This window comes from Eucyclogobius newberryi, unplaced genomic scaffold (genome assembly GCF_026437365.1).
Source record: "Eucyclogobius newberryi isolate DKJ021-1_F unplaced genomic scaffold, fEucNew1.0.hap1 SCAF_9, whole genome shotgun sequence".
NCBI classification, from domain to species: Eukaryota; Metazoa; Chordata; class Actinopteri; order Gobiiformes; family Gobiidae; genus Eucyclogobius; species Eucyclogobius newberryi.
Genome location: NW_027316532.1, coordinates 22,199,300 through 22,218,742, shown reverse-complemented (window position 1 = coordinate 22,218,742; position 19,443 = coordinate 22,199,300). Strand labels below are relative to the sequence as shown.

The following is a 19,443-nucleotide window of genomic DNA, read 5'->3' as shown; positions in this document are numbered from 1 at the left end:
AAACTCCTTCTCCTTTTCTGATGCGCTTCACATACATCCTTTTACTCTTAATAAATTACCGTATTTTCGGCACTATAAGGCGCACTTAAAAGCCTTTAATTTTCTCAAAAAACAACAGTGCGCCTTATAATCCAGTGTGCCTTATATATGGATGAATTCTGGTTGTGCTCAGTGACCTCGAAGTGATTTTGTGTGGTACACGTTTTGTTTTGCTTTTACCTATCACTTTTTGGACTGAAATATTTCTCAGTACGGCATTAGAGGTCCGAGATACTGCCACTGTTGTTTTATGTGTGTTTTACTTTCAAAAAGAAATGCAAACTGGTCAAGTTGCAGGTCAGGTCTGTGGAGAGGCGACCCAGTAGTTTCAAGGAATTAAATTAAAACCGCTGTAATCTAATCAGATCGGATCATTTTAATATCATACGGTGGAACTTTATAGGCACAGCAACATTTCATACACTGACATATTATGAAAACTCACAGAGATGTTGTGTCTAAAGTTATTCTTATTTCCGCGCACAAAGTACAAAAAAATACTTAACCACAAAGTGGTTAAGTATTTTCAATTGCTTTAAAGGGTACCGTATTTTCTGGACTAAAAGTCGCACCGGAGTATAAGTCGCACCACCAAAAAAATGCATAATAGAGAAGAAAAAAACATATATAAGTTGCACTGGAGTATGAAATGCGGTTGCAAGTGTGAAAATAACAAATAATATCACATATAAGTCGCTCCGGAGTATAAGTATATAAGTATAAATATAAGTATAAGTCGCACTCCGGCCAAAACTATGAAAAAAAGTATAGTCCTGAAAATACGGTTATTACCTTGACCGTGATATCTGATAAATAATCCAACAATTGACCAGTTAAATCATTGCGTACGGTCTGATTTTACTGGTCACAGCTGGCGTAGCACTGCTTAGTACTTAGCGAACACGTTATTTAAAGCGTTCCTTAATGAGGTATGTGTGATGGCATTTTTATTGGACACAATTACCAGTAATCTTTGCCTTTGATCGATAATGATAAAGCAAGCAAGCATGGTTCTATTATTGTCTATGTGCCTGTGCAAGAATGCAATTATCAACCGTAATAAGCTTGAATTCCTCCGCTGATTAGTTTAGTGTGTGGTTAAGTATTTGGATTGCTCGTGGGCCTCGTAAATCAGTTCTGATCCTTTTTTACCGCGTTGAACATGGATTTTAATTGTCAGACTATTTCTATCCATGTGTTGAATGGTGAAAAGTCAGGACCAACAAAAAACTAAATATCACATTTGTTGGTCAACCGTCCTCATAATGGTATAACAGGAAGCTGAAACCCGTGAATATAGCAAACGTTTAAGTCCAAAATAACTTTAAATTGAGCATAATGTTGCGTTAAGTAGTCAAATGAACTGTGATCTATAATTGTGGGGGAAATTTGCATCAAAGGTTTTATGATACACCTGTTCCCATGCGTTGTACTGTATAACACATATTTGCTTAATGGTTTTGTGTGAGTTTATGAGAAGCATCGAGTTAGACCACTTCAGAGGCTGTAAACCACCTGGAAACAGTGAGTCATGTGCAGGTGGAGCTTTACAGGTGTGTAAAAGCGATCAGGTGCACGGGGCGAGGCTTGAGCGCTGGTCGTCAAATAAAACACTTTTAATGACAAACTCTCACAATCGGAGAGTTGGCAGTCTTTCAAAAGCGAGCAGAATCATGCAAGCTGTCATTGTTTTTGTGTGTCTTGATATCAGAAGCAAATAAATGAAGAAATCAACCCTCAGTGCCCTTTGGCCTGTGCGTGGACGATGAGATTTGGGCCGCGATGAGCATCTACGACTCCGATTTTGCACTGAAACGACTGAGGAGATCGACCCAGCCCATCCCCCCAGAACAGTGCTTCTCAAACTGTGGTACGCGTGCATCTGGTGGCGCTTGGGGTCCACTGTAGTTTGCATATTTATGAAGATACGTTTGTTATCTTAAGTTCGGGAGCAGGACCACGCCCCTTCCTGCGGCTACACTATTCAAGCGTCCAGATCACATACACCTGTGTTCATGACTTCGTGCCCCTCCCTCCCACCCTCTTTTAACCATTGTAATCATTCTAATTCATCAGGCCCAGGAGCCTTCAGCCCTCATCGCCAGAAGCCCCAAAACGGCATCAACTTCCGTACATTTGTGTTGTTCATGTTTCTCGCCTGCCAATAAACACTTTGCATTGTAGCTGGGGTTGTAGTCGCTAGTGAACTTTCATTAAGAGACATATTTGGAATGATCATGATATAGACCTATAGCTTATCCAAAATGCCAAACATCATCATAATCTAGCCTGTATTCTGTGTTTTCAGCCCAACAGCCAAACGCATCAGACAAATGATATGTTTCTTAGCAATAAAAGACAATAATAATGACATTTACCCCTTGTGTGACTCTGGTGTTGCTGTCTCTGCGGCTCTGCTCCTGTGACCGGGACAGGGGCCGCATGCTGTGGACGTTACTATGTCCCGGGTGTGGCCCTCGGCCCGGCGTCAGCTGCTGAGGGCTCCAGGTCACTCTGTAGCTGTGCACGGGCAGGTCTCCTTCTCTCGGGACGTCCCAGCGCAGCAGCAAACCCACCGTGGCCGCACGTCCTCTTCTGTGGACGGACACAAGACGTTTAGTCACAAACGACAAACGAGGCTCACGAGTTCAAGCATCTGAGGCCTGAGATGGACAGAATGCAGCACTATTTTAGAATATTTTGAATCTGAGCATTTCTTGTTGTAAAAAGTGTTTTTGATTTAGTTAATAATAATAATAACTGCTGAAAATAAATCTACAAATTATTGAACAAATCACCACATCGTACATTTAAACATAACGATGCACTATGCAACTTTTTGACACCAGGACAGATTTGTTAAATAATGACAGCGTAAATCAAAGTGAATAGTCTTAAAATTACCAAACAATTCCTCTCACAATATATACACAATTTGACATTGTACATCCCATCATTCAGTATTTACAAAGGATTATTTCGACATTGTTTTTATCCTTTATATCACCCGGAGAGTGCAACTGAAATCAAAGCACCCAGAGAAAACCTGCGCAGACACAGGGAGAACATGCAAACTCCACACAGAAAGGCCCCACGCCTCCATAGAATCAAACCCAGGACTTTTTGGCCGCGAGGCGAGTGTGCCGCCATGTATTCTCGAAGAAAAAAAAGTTGACAAAGCCGAGAAAACAAGAGGCGATTCAGAATGTCGAGCGTAAACAATGTCATTTCCCTAGTTTTTTATTTGTCGACTGTTTTCAATCAACCACACTTTATGTCGGAGTCCGGGCCGTGCTTTTATCAGCATGTTACGCAGCAGCTTCCATCATGACCTCACCTCTGTCATTAAAACTTTTATAAGATTGTCACCGCGGTGATCTCAGCAACGGCGAACTCACAGTGAACTCGGCAATCAGGAAAACAAGCAGACGAGAAGGTTCATGGGAGACTCCAACGAGAGCGACGTTTAACTCTCTGTATTTAGAGCAAAGTCGGCAGCTTTTGATATGTGCATTAAAAAGAGTGTACACAAAAGTTACCGTATTTTCTAGACAATAGGGTTAGGGTTAAGGCTATTGTTTCTATTGTTGAGACTTAAATGTGATATTATTCGTTATTTTCACCCTGACATCCATAAGAGGGCGCTCTTGGCTCTAAGCGACGCAGAAGAAGAATCTGCACTTCCTCTTCCTCTGGAGTTTGTGGAGTTGTTTAGAAGTGACACAGAGGAAGAAGAATTCAGTGGATTTAGTGATTTGGGGTAAAACTGATGCTTTGGTAAACTTGTTAGCATGTTCTTTATGCTATAGTTATCTGAATAACTGTTAATATGTTACGTTAACATACCAGACACTTACCACAGTTCTGTCTGTGCCTCATGTAGCTGAAGGTGTTAGCGTTAGCATATGTACACCTATTCACCATGTTCTCTCATCTGTTATTATTTTAAATTGCATTTCAAGATGAAATGTCTGTTCTTGGTCTTGGATTTTATCGAATACATTTCCCCCAAAAATGTGACTTTTTCTTGTCTATTATGCATTTTGTTGCTGGTGCGACTTATAGTACGGAAAATACGGTACTCGTTTCATCATATCATATTTTCAAAGATGCACTTGGGAGTTGGTTGTCTCAGAGAGGTGATCTTGCGTTGCCGGGAATATTCCACAGCACAGCATTAAACTTGCATGTCTGGCTTTTATTAAATTCCAGTTGCTTTTATTGCTTTTTATATGTTGAGATGAGTTTAATGCCACACTGCGGAACATTCCAGGCAAAGCAATGACAGGTGGAGGACCCTCTGTATGTGCATTATTACTTGAGTATGCAGGTTTGGCTCATTTATAAGGTTTGAAATGGTAAATGTGAAAGGAAATATAGAAACAGGAACACGTTCTAAGTCAGCGATTAGTCAAACGTTAATTTTTTTGTACATTGACATTTTCCCAATTTTTTAACCAATTAATAGTTGAAATATGGTGGAGTTTAATTTCTTTTTTTACATTTTGATGTCACAACGCAGCTGTCTTTGTTATTACAGGTTCCATTCCAGGTAACGATTACTTAAATAGTCGAACAATCAAGACCATTACAATTAGCCGTTTCAGCCCTGTATCGGATGCAACTACAACTGCAAAGTACAAGAGTGTAGTACTGTGATGGAAATGTAGAAACCAGACCTAAGCTTCCATATGTGAAGAAGCTTATCAGGCCCACAGTCTCCACCCTTTGTTTGTCTGTGACTGTCTTCAAGTGTGAAAGTTAATCAACATGTGACTGTGAACAAAAGTGACTGTGCTTTGATCTGTCTGACCCTTTGTACTTCAGGTATAACATACTGACCGGTGTGATTTTAATTACAGCTAAACTCTTTTTTAACTACTGTATATTTATTCTTTTAGACCACAAGCTAAGTGTCATCGTCTTTACCTGTCAGTAAAGTGTGAACGAGCCGAGGAGGTGCTCCACTCCACGGTCTGGTTCTCCGCTCGGATGTTCTGAGGAGGTTCAGGAGGAGCTGGATCTAGAACAGAACGCTCTCATTAACACCGGGTGATAGTAGGAAAAACACGTATCAGGCAATGACATCCTTTCATTTACATTTCACGTAAGAAAAGCGCACAGCGAGGACCAGTATGAAGGGATATTTCTGAATCAAAAAAGCATTTCATACACATCACAGTCACATTGTTACAACAATTTTGCTCCTTAGTCATGTTTTCTGACAATCTCATGGAAATAGCTTTGTATGATGTTTAATTTTATTGCAATGGAGAAGGATTTGTAGTCAGCATCCTTCTTATTAATACACTAAACTTATGTGTCTTGTTTGGCTGGTTTTTATGTTTTTTTATGTTTTTATTTTTCAGTTTTTTCTTTAATTTCTTTAATTTCTTTTATTTCTTTTATTTCTTTTATTTCTTTTATTTATATCTTATTCTGATTCTGGTTGTTACTGATTGTTTGCGAAACAATTGCCCTTTGGGATTTAAAAAGTTGAAAAGTCAGACCAATCTTATCGAATTTAAAAATGGTATGTTCTTGTACTTTTCCAGTCACCTCATAGTTTATTGTATTAAAAATCTATTAGAATCCCGTTGATGATGTAATATAATGACATCATAGTTGGACTGCAACAATTAATGGACCGATCGTGGCTGCAGTCGACTATAAAAACAATAATCATATTTGTATTTCATTGTCTGGACTGTACACAAATGGACTGTAAAAAATTGGGGTGAAAATCCTCAAAAATACACTTAATTCATAAATATTTTCTGTCTTGAAGCTTTCTATCACTATATTCTACCCTTTATTTGGTCGTTAACGCAGTTAAAAAGTGTCAATTACTAAAATATTCGTTTGTTGCAGCCCTACTCCTAATTTGCTTTGCTTGGAGATTAATTGTAATAAATCCCAAACTGTCGTAGTCTTTTGAACTCCTCTGGTCATTTCAAAAGAACATAAAGCTATATTTAAGATGGCGAGGCTCTTCAGACCGCGCGGCTGCCCACGAGCTTAACCTAACTGTCTCATAACCCGGTGCTTAATGCGCTGCAGTGAGAGAAAACAGAGGGGGAAAGGCCAATTTCCCTTTGCCCTTGTTCGAGTCCTCCACGACAATTGGATTTAGAGCTTCAAAAAGGCGCGCGACACAGGAGACGCAGAGGGTCCCGGCTCAGTAGCCACGAGACCACCGCCGCCATCGGCCTTCCCTCCGACCGCGCTCCTGCGTTTAATTACCGGGGCGCATTCTGTGTTCGATTAAAACGTAACAAAATGTATCTGATAAGGACTAACGTTCCCCACGGGGCCCCGGGCCGTCCTCGGAGATCAAAGTCCGTCGTATCGGAGTGCGCGGCTCGTCCCGGCGTCTGCGCGGCATGTCTCGTACCACGGCGGCGTCGCACTCGGCCGGTAATGACTTTAAAGTGATGCTCTGGGTTTGAAGTGAAGCTGCGTGTGGTAGTGACTAGTTAGTGCTTTACTTTAGATGACTATCACCGCCGTGGACTAAAGCGGGCGAGTTTGAAAACGCACTTGTGGTCACTTCAGGGGGATCTTGTGCTTTGAGGTCTTTCTGTTGCTATTAGATCAACAAAATGGTTAGTTATGGTATTTTTTTATCATATACCGTATTTTCCGGAATGTAAGTCGCACCTTTTTGTTCAATGTAGAAAAAGTAGAACATGTTTGAAAGGTTAGAAAAAACATTATCCAGAAGACTTTATACCTTATGTTTGGTCAACTGAACGTCACAATCTTAGAACAATCAAAAATAACAAAAGTAGTCCAAGACCAGGGCTAGCTAGAAGCTTAATCGGGTTAGTTTAGGTTAAGGTTAGGGTTTGGGTTAAGGTTAAGCAAGTAGTAATTATGGTTAAGGTCAGGATCAGTCTTCAGGAAACAAAAGTACTGTAAATAAAAAATAAATGTGTGTGGTTCTTACCTATGTAAAACTGCAATGACTGATATTCAATTGTGCCCTGTGCAGAGGGTTAGGGTTAGGGTTAGCTCATCCTCGTGGTGCCCTGTGCAAAGGGTTAGGGTTAGGGTTAGCTCGTCCTCGTGGTGCCCTGTGCAAAGGGTTAGGGTTAGGGTTAGGGTTAGCTCGTCCTCGTGGTGCCCTGTGCAGAGGGTTAGGGTTAGGGTTAGGGTTAGCTCGTCCTCGTGGTGCCCTGTGCAAAGGGTTAGGGTTAGGGTTAGCTCGTCCTCGTGGTGCCCTGTGCAGAGGGTTAGGGTTAGGTTTAGGGTTAAGGTTAGGGTTAGCTCGTCCTCGTGGTGCCCAGTGCAGAGACATAGTTTTCTCAGATCCACACATTCCTCTGCGACCGCAGCCGCTCATCACTTGGAAAAGCTCACTCGGAGACCACAGGCTTCCTCGCAATCAAACGCTCTCCCCAGTTAGCATCGGGTCGTAGATGCGGCGCATGAACTGCCGCTACCCCGACATGTGCAAGCTTCCTGATTTGTGACCCCGTGACCTCTCACCCCTGACTAATCAGCGTAATGAAGGGGGAAACACAAGACCCGCGACCCCATCAGATGGCATTCAAAGTGCGTGGCTTTAAACTTTGACCCGGCTCCTCTGGGTTTACGCGGGACTCGCGGCGACCATGCCTCAGAGCGCTGAAGCGGCGCGGGACGCGGAGGATGTTTATTGCACGCTTTTGTCAAACTGTATTTACAACTCGGTGAGGCATGAGGACCGGGTCAACGCCGTCAAACAAGTTTACTGGGCTTTTCCATGGGATTTACATAATGAAGAAAGACATCCGCATGCGATTGAGAGTTAAAATGTATATCTTTGTATTTCTTTGGCGTATTGTGATCACAAAATTCAAACAATAATATATAAATGTGATTAAATGTTGCTGTAAATGTCGTGGCTAGGATTCAAATATTGCACAAATTGTTACTGGGCTGTAAACTAATTATTATTTAAGTAGTCGACAATTCTTTAGTCTTTAACAATTATTTCTATTGTACATTGTGAGAGTTTGTGCTTAAGCTGACAATTAAAATTATTTTTTTTGTTTTAAAAATCTGTTCTTTTAACCACCATGTTTGCCTTATACTAAGCACTCACACAACTCAACAATATTCTCGTACATTTATTATGGAAATAGTGACCTGGGTATTTGTTTCTTGATGGTTGGTATTTATTAATGTGTATTACAGATAACAAAAAAAGATTATTACGACCAATGCGACCGGTAAGCTGCCAATCATTTCTAATTTATCATGACAAAAGTTTTTAATGGCATCAATCAGAGAAACAAATGAATGTGAACGTTAGCATTCGTTTGTTTGAACGTGGTTGTTTAAAGGTTTTGCAGGTTGTTCTGCACATTTTTACACGTTTTAGTTAAAGTGGAAAAAAACCTACAAATGTACTGCAAAAGTCGAAAAACGAGCCTCTATTTTTGAACGTTCATATTGTAAATGCGCAGACTTTCTATCAACTACATCAGACCAAAACTACTCCCAAGGGTTTCTTAAACGCCTGAGGAATCTAACATTTTGACATTCTTGACAGCAGTGGAACACATTATCTCCGACACGAGTGCGAGTTGAACTGATAACGTTAAAGTGTGTCTTTTTTCCGCCGCTGGCTCCGGCCCCGCTCTTCACGTACAAACATGATGTATGCGTTCTGGCAGCGCGCTTGCGTTCTCCGCCAGATCCTGGATCGGCACCAAACCGTGTCCGCTGTACATTTCGGTGCGGGGCCTCCTATTGTTGGGTCCTTTTTCAAAGTCCTGTCCGGGGTAAAACACACACAGCAGAGCTGCGTCGCCTGCTCGGATTGGCCAGAGCTCGGGCAAGTGTGGATTTCAGATTAAAACGACGTAAATACTGGGCAAAAACAATTGTTTCTATTTGACAAACAAAAATATATATGTTTTTTGGGTAAATTATGCATAAACTTTGGCTACACTGAGTGTCCCTAGTGTGATGTAATTTCCTGTCATTCTTCTACAGATTTGTGTCCACAAATATCTACTGTATTTTCCGGACTATAAGTTGCACCTTTTTTCATAGTTTTGGCCCGAGGTGTGACTTATACTTATACTCCGTGATATCCTTATATATGTGATATTAATTGTTATTTTCACACTTGCAACCGCATTTCATACTCTAGTGCAACTTATATATGTTTTTTTCTTCTCTATTATGCATTTTTTGGCTGGTGCGACTTATAGTCCTGAAAATACGGCATTTGATCGGTGTAAAACTATAATTTATATGTACAACAGGTATAAATACACAGAATAAAGTCAAAATTAGACAATCTCAAAAACCATACGCTCTTTGACATGCAACACTACTTCAAGGAGACACAATGACTCAAACGCAACTGCAGGTATGTTTTAAATGAGGAGACGTCATGACATGGCTCCGATATGTCATTTTGGCTTAATATATTTAACAATTAAAACATAAACTGCCTGTTACCACAGAAAAAAAGGGTCACACGCTCTAAAATTTGGTATAAACGACCTTTAGCTTTGATTACAGCACATTTTCTTTGTGACATAGTGTTAATAAGCGTCTGAAAAAATAATAATAATAATTCCAGTGTGTCATTATTCCTCAAACAGATCTTGTATTGATGATGGAGAGAGTGACCGCTGCACAAAGCCTTCTCCAGCTCGTCCCAAACACTCTTACTGGGGTTCAGAGCTGTAGTAGATTAGTTTCTGCTTCTCTTTAGATGTTTTCCCTGCTCGATGCCAACGATCTGAACCTTCTCAAACACGCTGACATCTCTTCCATGACCACGGGATTCGTCTTTCCATGTGATTGTTTCAGAAATGAGAATCTGCTCGCCGCATCATCAATATTGTGGTAAATGTCCAAAAACATGTTGTGGTTTGGTTGAAATATAGCACAAAATGTGGATGGACTGTAACATTAACCACAAAACTACAGAAATATCACTCTATACCCTTATATATCGGTTCTGCTTATTGGAAGGAGCCTTTATATTACAGCATACTCAATATTCCAAAAACAACAAACGCAATGAAGTCATTTTCCCACTGTCTTGCCCACCTCTTCTTTCAAATACTGTCTTTTGAAAATAATTGATGAAATAGTTCCACGAGCCCCCTGCAAAGCACTCACTCACCCCAGGTTTGCACTCACAATCCTGCATAAAAAACACACGCGTCTACAATAAGTTCTCCGCATATTCAGTTTCCTGCATGTACTTTATGGGCTGTGTGAACGCTTTCCCGCTGTGAGTACCTGATCCATCAACTCCAGAGACGCAGAGGAGAAGCTTTGTTTAAAAAAGCCGCACAAGCTAGAGTCGAATCCAGTTCGCATTGGTCTGGGGTCCACTTTGAAGCTGCCGTGGTTCTGGACATTCCCATTCATTTTTCCCATAGACTTTTAGAAAATGTAAAAAATAGAGTAAAGGGACAATGGAAGCCGAACAGTTATGTGGAAACGTCCCTAACGCTGTCGTTTTCAGTACAAACAAACAGTTCAAACTTGTCGTTTCAATAACTCGGCCGTTCATAAAGTTTCAGAACCATACACGTACAGCTGATTATCCCCAGAGCAAACTTTCAAACCTTTATACCGTATTTTCCGGACTATAAGTCGCACCGGAGTATGAGTCGCACCAGCCAAAAAATGCATAATAGAGAAGAAAAAAACATATATAAGTCGCACTGGAGTATGAAATGCAGTTGCAAGTGTGAAAATAACAAATAATATCACATATAAGTCGCTCCGGAGTATAAGTATATAAGTATACATTAAAGTATAAGTTGCACCCCGGCCAAAACTATGAAACGACTTATAGTCCGGAAAATGCTTTTTCTCTCACTAATTTAAATTTAGATGATCTTATTATCTAATCATTATCTGGACTATACAGACTCTGAAACACATTCCAAAATATCTTTTATAACAAAGACAGCAACATTATTAAATCAAAATGTCAAACAAAAACATAAATATAATACTTTAGTTGTAAATCTAGAAGCCTGTACTCACAATATTTCATTTTATTTGGTTGATAATGTATTTTCATATGACAATATTCGTAGACTAGTCGACTTCTGAAATAGCCCTTTGTTGTGGCGCCATGGTAACCGGTAAAGCTGTGGAAGTGTGCGTGTTTGTTTACCTCTGTTGGAGATGTAGTGCTTGCTGGGCGTGGTGAAGCCACGGCTGCCCTGGCTGTTCACGGCTGCCACTCTGAACTGGTACCAGCGCTGGCACCGCAGGTCGGACAAGAGCACGTCCTCGGACAGCGTCTGGGAACAAAACAAAAGGAGTGAAAGAGGAGTAAAAAAGGAGTGAAAGAGGAGTGAAAAAGGAGTGAAAGAGGAGTGAAAAAGGAGTGAAAGAGAAGTGAAAGAGGAGTGAAAAAGAAGTGAAAAAGGAGTGAAAAAAGAATGAAAAGCAGCAAAAAAGAAATGAAAAAAGAGTGAAAAAGGAGTGAAAAGGGAGTGAAAAAGGAGTGAAAAATGAGTGAAAAAGAAGTGAAAAAAGAGTGGAAAAAAGAATGAAAAAGGAGTGAAAGAGGGGTGAAAAGGGAGTGAATATGAGTGAAAAATGAGTGAAAGAGTAGTGAAAAAGGAGTGAAAGAGGAGTGAGAGGAGTGAAGAAAGGAGTGAAAGAGTGAAAGAGGAGTGAAATAAGGAGTGAAAAAAGGAGTGAAAGAGGAGTGAGAGGAGTGAAGAAAGGAGTGAAAGAGTGAAAGAGGAGTGAAATAAGGAGTGAAAGAGGAGTGAAAAAGGAGTGAAAAAGGAGTGAAAGGAGTGAAAGAGGAGTGAAAGAGGAGTGAAAAGGAGTGACATAATGGACATACGGAAAATCACATATAAACTGAACTTGGAAATGGACAAACTTGGCATAAACTGGACAAAATGGGACTAAAATTTTGGACATGGTAAGCTTTAAACTTGCACTTTATTTTCATCTGGATGCATTATTCTTAAAACAGTAATCTCAAATAATACACTATTTATACAAAAAAGAAAAAGAGTGAAAAAGGAGCGAAAAGGGATCATTCATTCCATTTCTTCATGTATGTAATGTATGAATGCGTGCAAACGACTGCGCTGTAACTTCCCCCAAGATGAATAAAGTATCTGTCTATTTATCTATCCGAGACATGTAAAAAATGTATTTCTGAAACTTTATGAAACCAAAAAGATATGTAAACATCAAGTTTTGGATTTTTTAAACATGTTTTTTGACTGAAACTGATCTCGACACAAACAATAGTAAGTAAATAGTGGCCAGCGTCTGTCGTTCCTTTGATACAGTTTGACTTCCTGAACTGCAGCTACTTCGACCGTTGAGCTGCATTGCAAAAGATACAAATGACTTAGTAACAAAAAGACAAGAAAAACATAAAACTATAATCTTTTGCAATGGCTGAAGCCATTGCGGTGACTGCAGAAAGTTTGGAAAAATTTACTGAAAACTATTCAAAGTATGTAAATTTGGGAATTTTTTTAAAAATTGGAAAATTATTTCGAAAAAAATTTGAAAGTTATTTTGAAAAAAAAATAAAAAGTTGAAAAGTTTTTGAACATTGTGGAAACATTTCTAAACATTTTGAAAAAGAAAATTAACATTTTGGAAAAAAAATTAAGATTTTAAAAAACAAAGTAAATGGAAAATTTTGAAATAAAATAGAAAATTATTGTGCAAAAATTTAAAAGCTAGTTGTAAATTACTGAAAACATTGGGGAAATACTTGAAAAAGCTCAAAACTGTTTGAAATGTGTTTTATTTTGAAAACCTCAACATCATTTGATAGTTTATATTTGAAATCCCTAAAAAGTTCTTTGTAAGTGGTTTTATTTATAAAAACCCTACGACAGAGTTTGACAGTGGTTTTAATCTTTAAAACCCAAATTAGTTGTTTTTCTGTGCTTTTATTTTGAAGGTAGTACTCTATGTACTGCTACTGTATTACTGCAAGAGCCTATAGTAGACTGGAATCCCCAAAAACACATTTGACAGTGTTTTTTTTTAGTTCAAACCCAAATTAGTTATTTTTCTGTGCTTTTATTTTGAAGGAAGCACTCCATGTACTTTTACTGCGTCACTGCAATAGCCCATAGTAGCACTCTGAGGGACTTGAACCGCCAAAACCTTCATTTGACAATGTTTTTTTAGTTAAAACCCAAATGCGTAGTTTTGCCGGGCTTTTATTTTGAAGGAAGTACTCCATGTACTTTTACTGCGTCACTGCAATGGCCCTAAGTAGCTCTCTGATGGACTAGAAAGCCCTAAAACCTTCATTTGATAGTGTTTTTACTGTTATAACCCAAATGCGTAGTTTTCCCGGGCTTTTATTTTGAAGGAAGTACTCCATGTACTTTACTGCGTCACTGCAATAGCCCTAAGTAGCACTCTGAGGGACTTGAACCCCTATAACCTTCATTTGACAGTGTTTTTACTGTTAAAACCCAAATGCGTAGTTTTGCCGGGCTTTTATTTTGAAGGAAGTACTCCTTATACTTTAACTGCGTCACTGAAATAGCCCTAAGTAGCACTCTGGAGGACTTGAACCCCCAAAACCAACATTTGACAGTGTTTTTAGAGTTAAAACCCAAATGCGTAGTTTTGCCGGGCTTTTATTTTGAAGGAAGTACTCCATGTACTTTTAATGCGTCACTGCAATTGCCCATAGTAGCACTCTGAGGGACTGGAACCCCCAAACCCAACATTTAACAGTGTTTTTTTTAATTCAAACCCAAATTAGTTATTTTTCTGTGCTTTTATTTTGAAGGAAGTACTCCATGTACTTTTACTGCGTCACTGCAATAGCCCATAGTAGCCCTCTGAGGGACTTGAACCGCCAAAACCTTCATTTGACAATGTTTTTACTGTTATAACCCAAATGCGTAGTTTTCCCGGGCTTTTATTTTGAAGGAAGTACTCCATGTACTTTACTGCGTCACTGCAATAGCCCTAAGTAGCACTCTGAGGGACTTGAACCCCTATAACCTTCATTTGACAGTGTTTTTACTGTTAAAACCCAAATGCGTAGTTTTGCCGGGCTTTTATTTTGAAGGAAGTACTCCTTATACTTTAACTGCGTCACTGAAATAGCCCTAAGTAGCACTCTGGAGGACTTGAACCCCCAAAACCAACATTTGACAGTGTTTTTAGAGTTAAAACCCAAATACGTAGTTTTGCCGGGCTTTTATTTTGAAGGAAGTACTCCATGTACTTTTAATGCGTCACTGCAATTGCACATAGTAGCACTCTGAAGGACTGGAACCCCCAAACCCAACATTTAACAGTGTTTTTTTTTATTCAAACCCAAATTAGTTATTTTTCTGTGCTTTTATTTTGAAGGAAGTACTCCATGTACTTTTACTGCGTCACTGCAATAGCCCATAGTAGCCCTCTGAGGGACTTGAACCGCCAAAACCTTCATTTGACAATGTTTTTACTGTTATAACCCAAATGCGTAGTTTTCCCGGGCTTTTATTTTGAAGGAAGTACTCCATGTACTTTACTGCGTCACTGCAATAGCCCTAAGTAGCACTCTGAGGGACTTGAACCCCTATAACCTTCATTTGACAGTGTTTTTACTGTTAAAACCCAAATGCGTAGTTTTGCCGGGCTTTTATTTTGAAGGAAGTACTCCATGTACTTTTAATGCGTCACTGCAATTGCCCATAGTAGCACTCTGAGGGACTGGAACCCCCAAAACCCAACATTTAACAGTGTTTTTTTTAATTCAAACCCAAATTAGTTATTTTTCTGTGCTTTTATTTTGAAGGAAGTACTCCATGTACTTTTACTGCGTCACTGCAATAGCCCATAGTAGCCCTCTGAGGGACTTGAACCGCCAAAACCTTCATTTGACAATGTTTTTACTGTTATAACCCAAATGCGTAGTTTTCCCGGGCTTTTATTTTGAAGGAAGTACTCCATGTACTTTACTGCGTCACTGCAATAGCCCTAAGTAGCACTCTGAGGGACTTGAACCCCTATAACCTTCATTTGACAGTGTTTTTACTGTTAAAACCCAAATGCGTAGTTTTGCCGGGCTTTTATTTTGAAGGAAGTACTCCTTATACTTTAACTGCGTCACTGAAATAGCCCTAAGTAGCACTCTGGAGGACTTGAACCCCCAAAACCAACATTTGACAGTGTTTTTAGAGTTAAAACCCAAATGCGTAGTTTTGCCGGGCTTTTATTTTGAAGGAAGTACTCCATGTACTTTTAATGCGTCACTGCAATTGCCCATAGTAGCACTCTGAGGGACTGGAACCCCCAAAACCCAACATTTAACAGTGTTTTTTTTTAATTCAAACCCAAATTAGTTATTTTTCTGTGCTTTTATTTTGAAGGAAGTACTCCATGTACTTTTACTGCGTCACTGCAATAGCCCATAGTAGCCCTCTGAGGGACTTGAACCGCCAAAACCTTCATTTGACAATGTTTTTACTGTTATAACCCAAATGCGTAGTTTTCCCGGGCTTTTATTTTGAAGGAAGTACTCCATGTACTTTACTGCGTCACTGCAATAGCCCTAAGTAGCACTCTGAGGGACTTGAACCCCTATAACCTTCATTTGACAGTGTTTTTACTGTTAAAACCCAAATGCGTAGTTTTGCCGGGCTTTTATTTTGAAGGAAGTACTCCTTATACTTTAACTGCGTCACTGAAATAGCCCTAAGTAGACCTCTGGAGGACTTGAACCCCCAAAACCAACATTTGACAGTGTTTTTAGAGTTAAAACCCAAATGCGTAGTTTTGCCGGGCTTTTATTTTGAAGGAAGTACTCCATGTACTTTACTGCGTCACTGCAATAGCCCTAAGTAGCACTCTGAAAGACTGGAACCCCCAAAACCTTCATTTGACAGTGTTTTTAGAGTCAAAACCCAAAAATACTTGTACTACATCACTGCAATAGTCCTTAGTAGTTGTGAAAGTGTTGAAAGTGTTTTGAGGTGCGGAAACTATCAAATTCTTGGAAAAACTAGATACATTTTAACATCCCATTGTAAAGAATAGGGAAAAAGTACAAATACTTATTTGAAATACATGTGAAAAGTAATAGATGGCATTAGACAACTGAGAAGCTTTGAAACATTGGAAAATATTTGAAATATTTCAAAAGTTGTGACCTCTGAAAACTGAACAACTGAAGGTACTTTACTGTGTAAAAGTATTGCATGTGTATACAAGTACTGCAAGTGTGTACTAGTTCTAGTTTTGTAAATGCTGCAACTATTGAAAGTGTTTATAAGTTTAAAAACTTTAAAAATATTTGAAACATTTTAACTTTGAAAAATGTCCCCATGTAAGTCAATGGGAAAAAATACTTGTACTTTTGTAAATACTTCAAAAAGTACAAAACTTAAAAACACAAAATTTAAAAAGCACGGATCATACATTGGAAAGGGTTTAAAAACTTAAAAAAGTTTTGAAACATTTGAAAAGGTTTGAGCTGTGGAAACGTGGGATTAAGATCGAAAAAAGAGAATAAAAAACACAAGAACATATGGAGCCTGCAGAAACATCTGGAGCCTTTGTGAAGCTGAGACTGTAGTTTTGGAGTCTGATGTCTGTTTTTCTCTAATTATAAGTAGAAACAATCTCTGCTCAGAGGAAATCAGATAAATATAAATATAATAAACATATGTATGAGTAAAATGGTGTCTGGAGGTAGCATTTATTGGGTTTTGACAATTTTCTTTTAAAAGCTGAAGGTAAATTCACCAAAAATAAGTTTTTGGGACTTGTAATAAAGCAAAAATGTCCAGGCAGACTCCTCATAAAAGTCCTATTAAGTTTTATTTTAATTTTATTTTACTTTTGGAGTTCAAAATGACACTGATGCTTCCCAGAACAATTGATTTGACTGGAAATAAGAAGGTTACAGCTTCATTTTTATGGACAGCATATTAAACAGCTTGAGAGTTTTCTTTTATAAGATGGTGGACAAAATGGAATAAATAAAGAAAAAGTCCGACCCAGGGAAGCTGTGGTTACGTTTAAGAATCGCCAAATTAATGAACAATCCCCAAATAACAAATCAACGTAACCGGAAAAGTGGCATGTAATGAGATTAATGAATAGTTTTAATACTTTACGTCTTTTAATCCGTCTTGTCTGTATTGTAAAACGAGGGGCCTGCAGCCGTAAACACTGTATAATTGGAAGAATAACAGACATCTAACCGAGTCGAGCCTATTGGCTTTGACGGCGGGAAATCTGCAGCGATCAGTTTACTTACATACACATGTTTTTTGGACGGAACGAAGAAGTCTGATGTGGTCAGAGAGAAGCCGCAGCAATGTGAGGACTTCCACCACTGAAAACTCTTTAAAAAGCCAACGCTGAGAGGCTAAGGTGCAGGGCAAACACGACGCCGGGCAGCAAAATACATTCCGTAGTTCTTAGAATAGCAATATCAGCCAACGCATTACTATCCTTGTGTCAAGAAACGTGCTTGTGTAGTAGCAAAACACTTCTTTATTACAGCAGAATAGTACAGTTTTTGTGTTTGCCTGGAATGTTCCAAAGTATTTCCTTAAATGTACCTATCTGTAGCAGTGTGGGGCTCTTTAGTTTTGGGTATTTGTCTTATTTTGAGACGGATCTATTCACATTTTTGTCCACATTTGGGTTTAAGGATTATTTAGAACTGCCGTATCCATGGTTTAGTCTGATTTTAGACCTGGTTTAGCCCCCAATTAGAGTTTTTTTTTTATTTATTTGATCAGAACAGTGCACAAGTTGTGTTCACGTGACGTCGCAACTTTCCGACATCTTTGTGGTTTAAAATGAGCCGGAGCAGGTTGGATTTCCACGGTAGAATTCACCGATTAACTGTCAGATGTATCTGACCTGATTTACTGTTTCATAGCTCTGTAGTTACTCGGCTAGTCCGCATGAAACAAAAACTGGCACAAAGCCCAACGTGTTCTTGTCTCTTCGGCGCAAATAAACTAAAGTGCAGTAGTTTTTTTTCCACGATAGCCTCAGAAAGCGGTGCCATTATTCAACCCTGACGACGTGACTGTTGTCAGCCGAAAGGACGTTAAGACACGAGATTAAGATGACAAGTCCTCGCGGAGACCGTCCTCGTCTATTATTGATTTATATTATTCAACGATTGGGGATTTCTTTCAAAAACAGTAGATCTCCACTTGCCCGCCATCTGAGACATCATCTAATCCCAGAATGTGAACGCAACATATTAATGAGCACATGTTAATACGACAGATTATAGTAAAGACGCTCACTTCCTTGTTCCTAAGCAATTACAAAACATTAATAAAGAATACAGCACCGGACAATAAAAGACTGTTTAAAGGTGATTGTTGATATCATCCGGGTTTACACAATATTTGCTTGGATGGTAGTTGGTGTGAAAGTTCATGAACCGCTGGTCTATTGCATTTTGTTAATTACAGGTGTTATTACCGTATTTTCTGGACTATAAGTCGCATATTTTTTTCATAGTTTGGCCGGGACTTATATGTGATATTATTTGTTATTTTCACACTGGCAACCGCATTTCACATGTTCATTATTTTCACATGACAACCACAAGAGGGCGCTCTAGGCTCTAAGCGACGCAGAAGAAGAATCTGCACTTCCTCTACCTCTGGAGTTTGTGGAGTTGTTTAGAAGTGACACAGAGGAAGAAGAATTCAATGGATTTAGTGGAGTTTTTCTTCTGTATTATGCATTTTTGGCTTATACTTCGGAAAATACTGTAATTGCTCAAAAATTTCTCGCCTCCTCGCAGATCTGACTTAACCTTGGCCAAGTCATCTCCACTGAGTTCGACACTTTTGATGCCATACTACGGAACATAATTAAGCATCTCAACATCACAACGGAGACGAGCGGACACGACGCGACAAAAAAATCAGAACGCGGCCTTTAAAAGCTCTGCATACTTTACATATTTTTTAGATTTGCGGTGCGGCCGTAGCGAAAGACTAACTTCTCGAACGCTCTCGTGCATCGGCGTGGACGGAGCGCGGAAAATCACATTACCACACCGCGCTGGAATCCAATCTGATAATGGCGAAGAATAAGTGTTTTAGCCCCAAGAATTCCTGGAGATTCCCGTGTTTTGTCTGTCTGCTGGTGCGAACGTAATGACCGTCTAAACCCTTTTGTAAGTCCATAATGAGCGCTCAGACATTCAGAGGCTGCCTGTGGTTCTCCGTTTGAAAAAAAAGCCTGCTTATTTACCTACCCCGCACACGCTTACACGCTCACGCAGACAGGACACACGTGGAGTAGGCAGTTTACCCTGGCAGGACAGGATTTTGGCCCGGGACTTCGCTTTTAGACGGATGAGGTGGAAATAAGGTCTAACATCCATCTCCATAGCTGAGCACTTTCATCGTTCAGACAAATGAAGAGTTATGAGGTATAAAA

General features: G+C 39.4%; 1 protein-coding gene across 3 annotated transcripts in view; it reads right to left on the bottom strand.

The window, feature by feature from the left end:
• Nucleotides 1–19,443, bottom strand: part of anos1b (anosmin 1b) — an 82,931-nt gene that overhangs the window by 16,069 nt on the left and 47,419 nt on the right. For 2 of the 3 annotated variants that reach the window (XM_072439070.1, XM_072439071.1), the window contains exons 6-8: nucleotides 11,186–11,315; nucleotides 4,969–5,062; nucleotides 2,418–2,634 (exon numbers count right to left, since the gene is read on the bottom strand). In XM_072439070.1, coding sequence (XP_072295171.1) covers nucleotides 2,418–2,634; nucleotides 4,969–5,062; nucleotides 11,186–11,315 — 441 coding nt within the window. The remainder of the gene's footprint in view (nucleotides 1–2,417; nucleotides 2,635–4,968; nucleotides 5,063–11,185; nucleotides 11,316–19,443) is intronic. The other variant, XM_072439073.1, reaches the window with a different exon arrangement.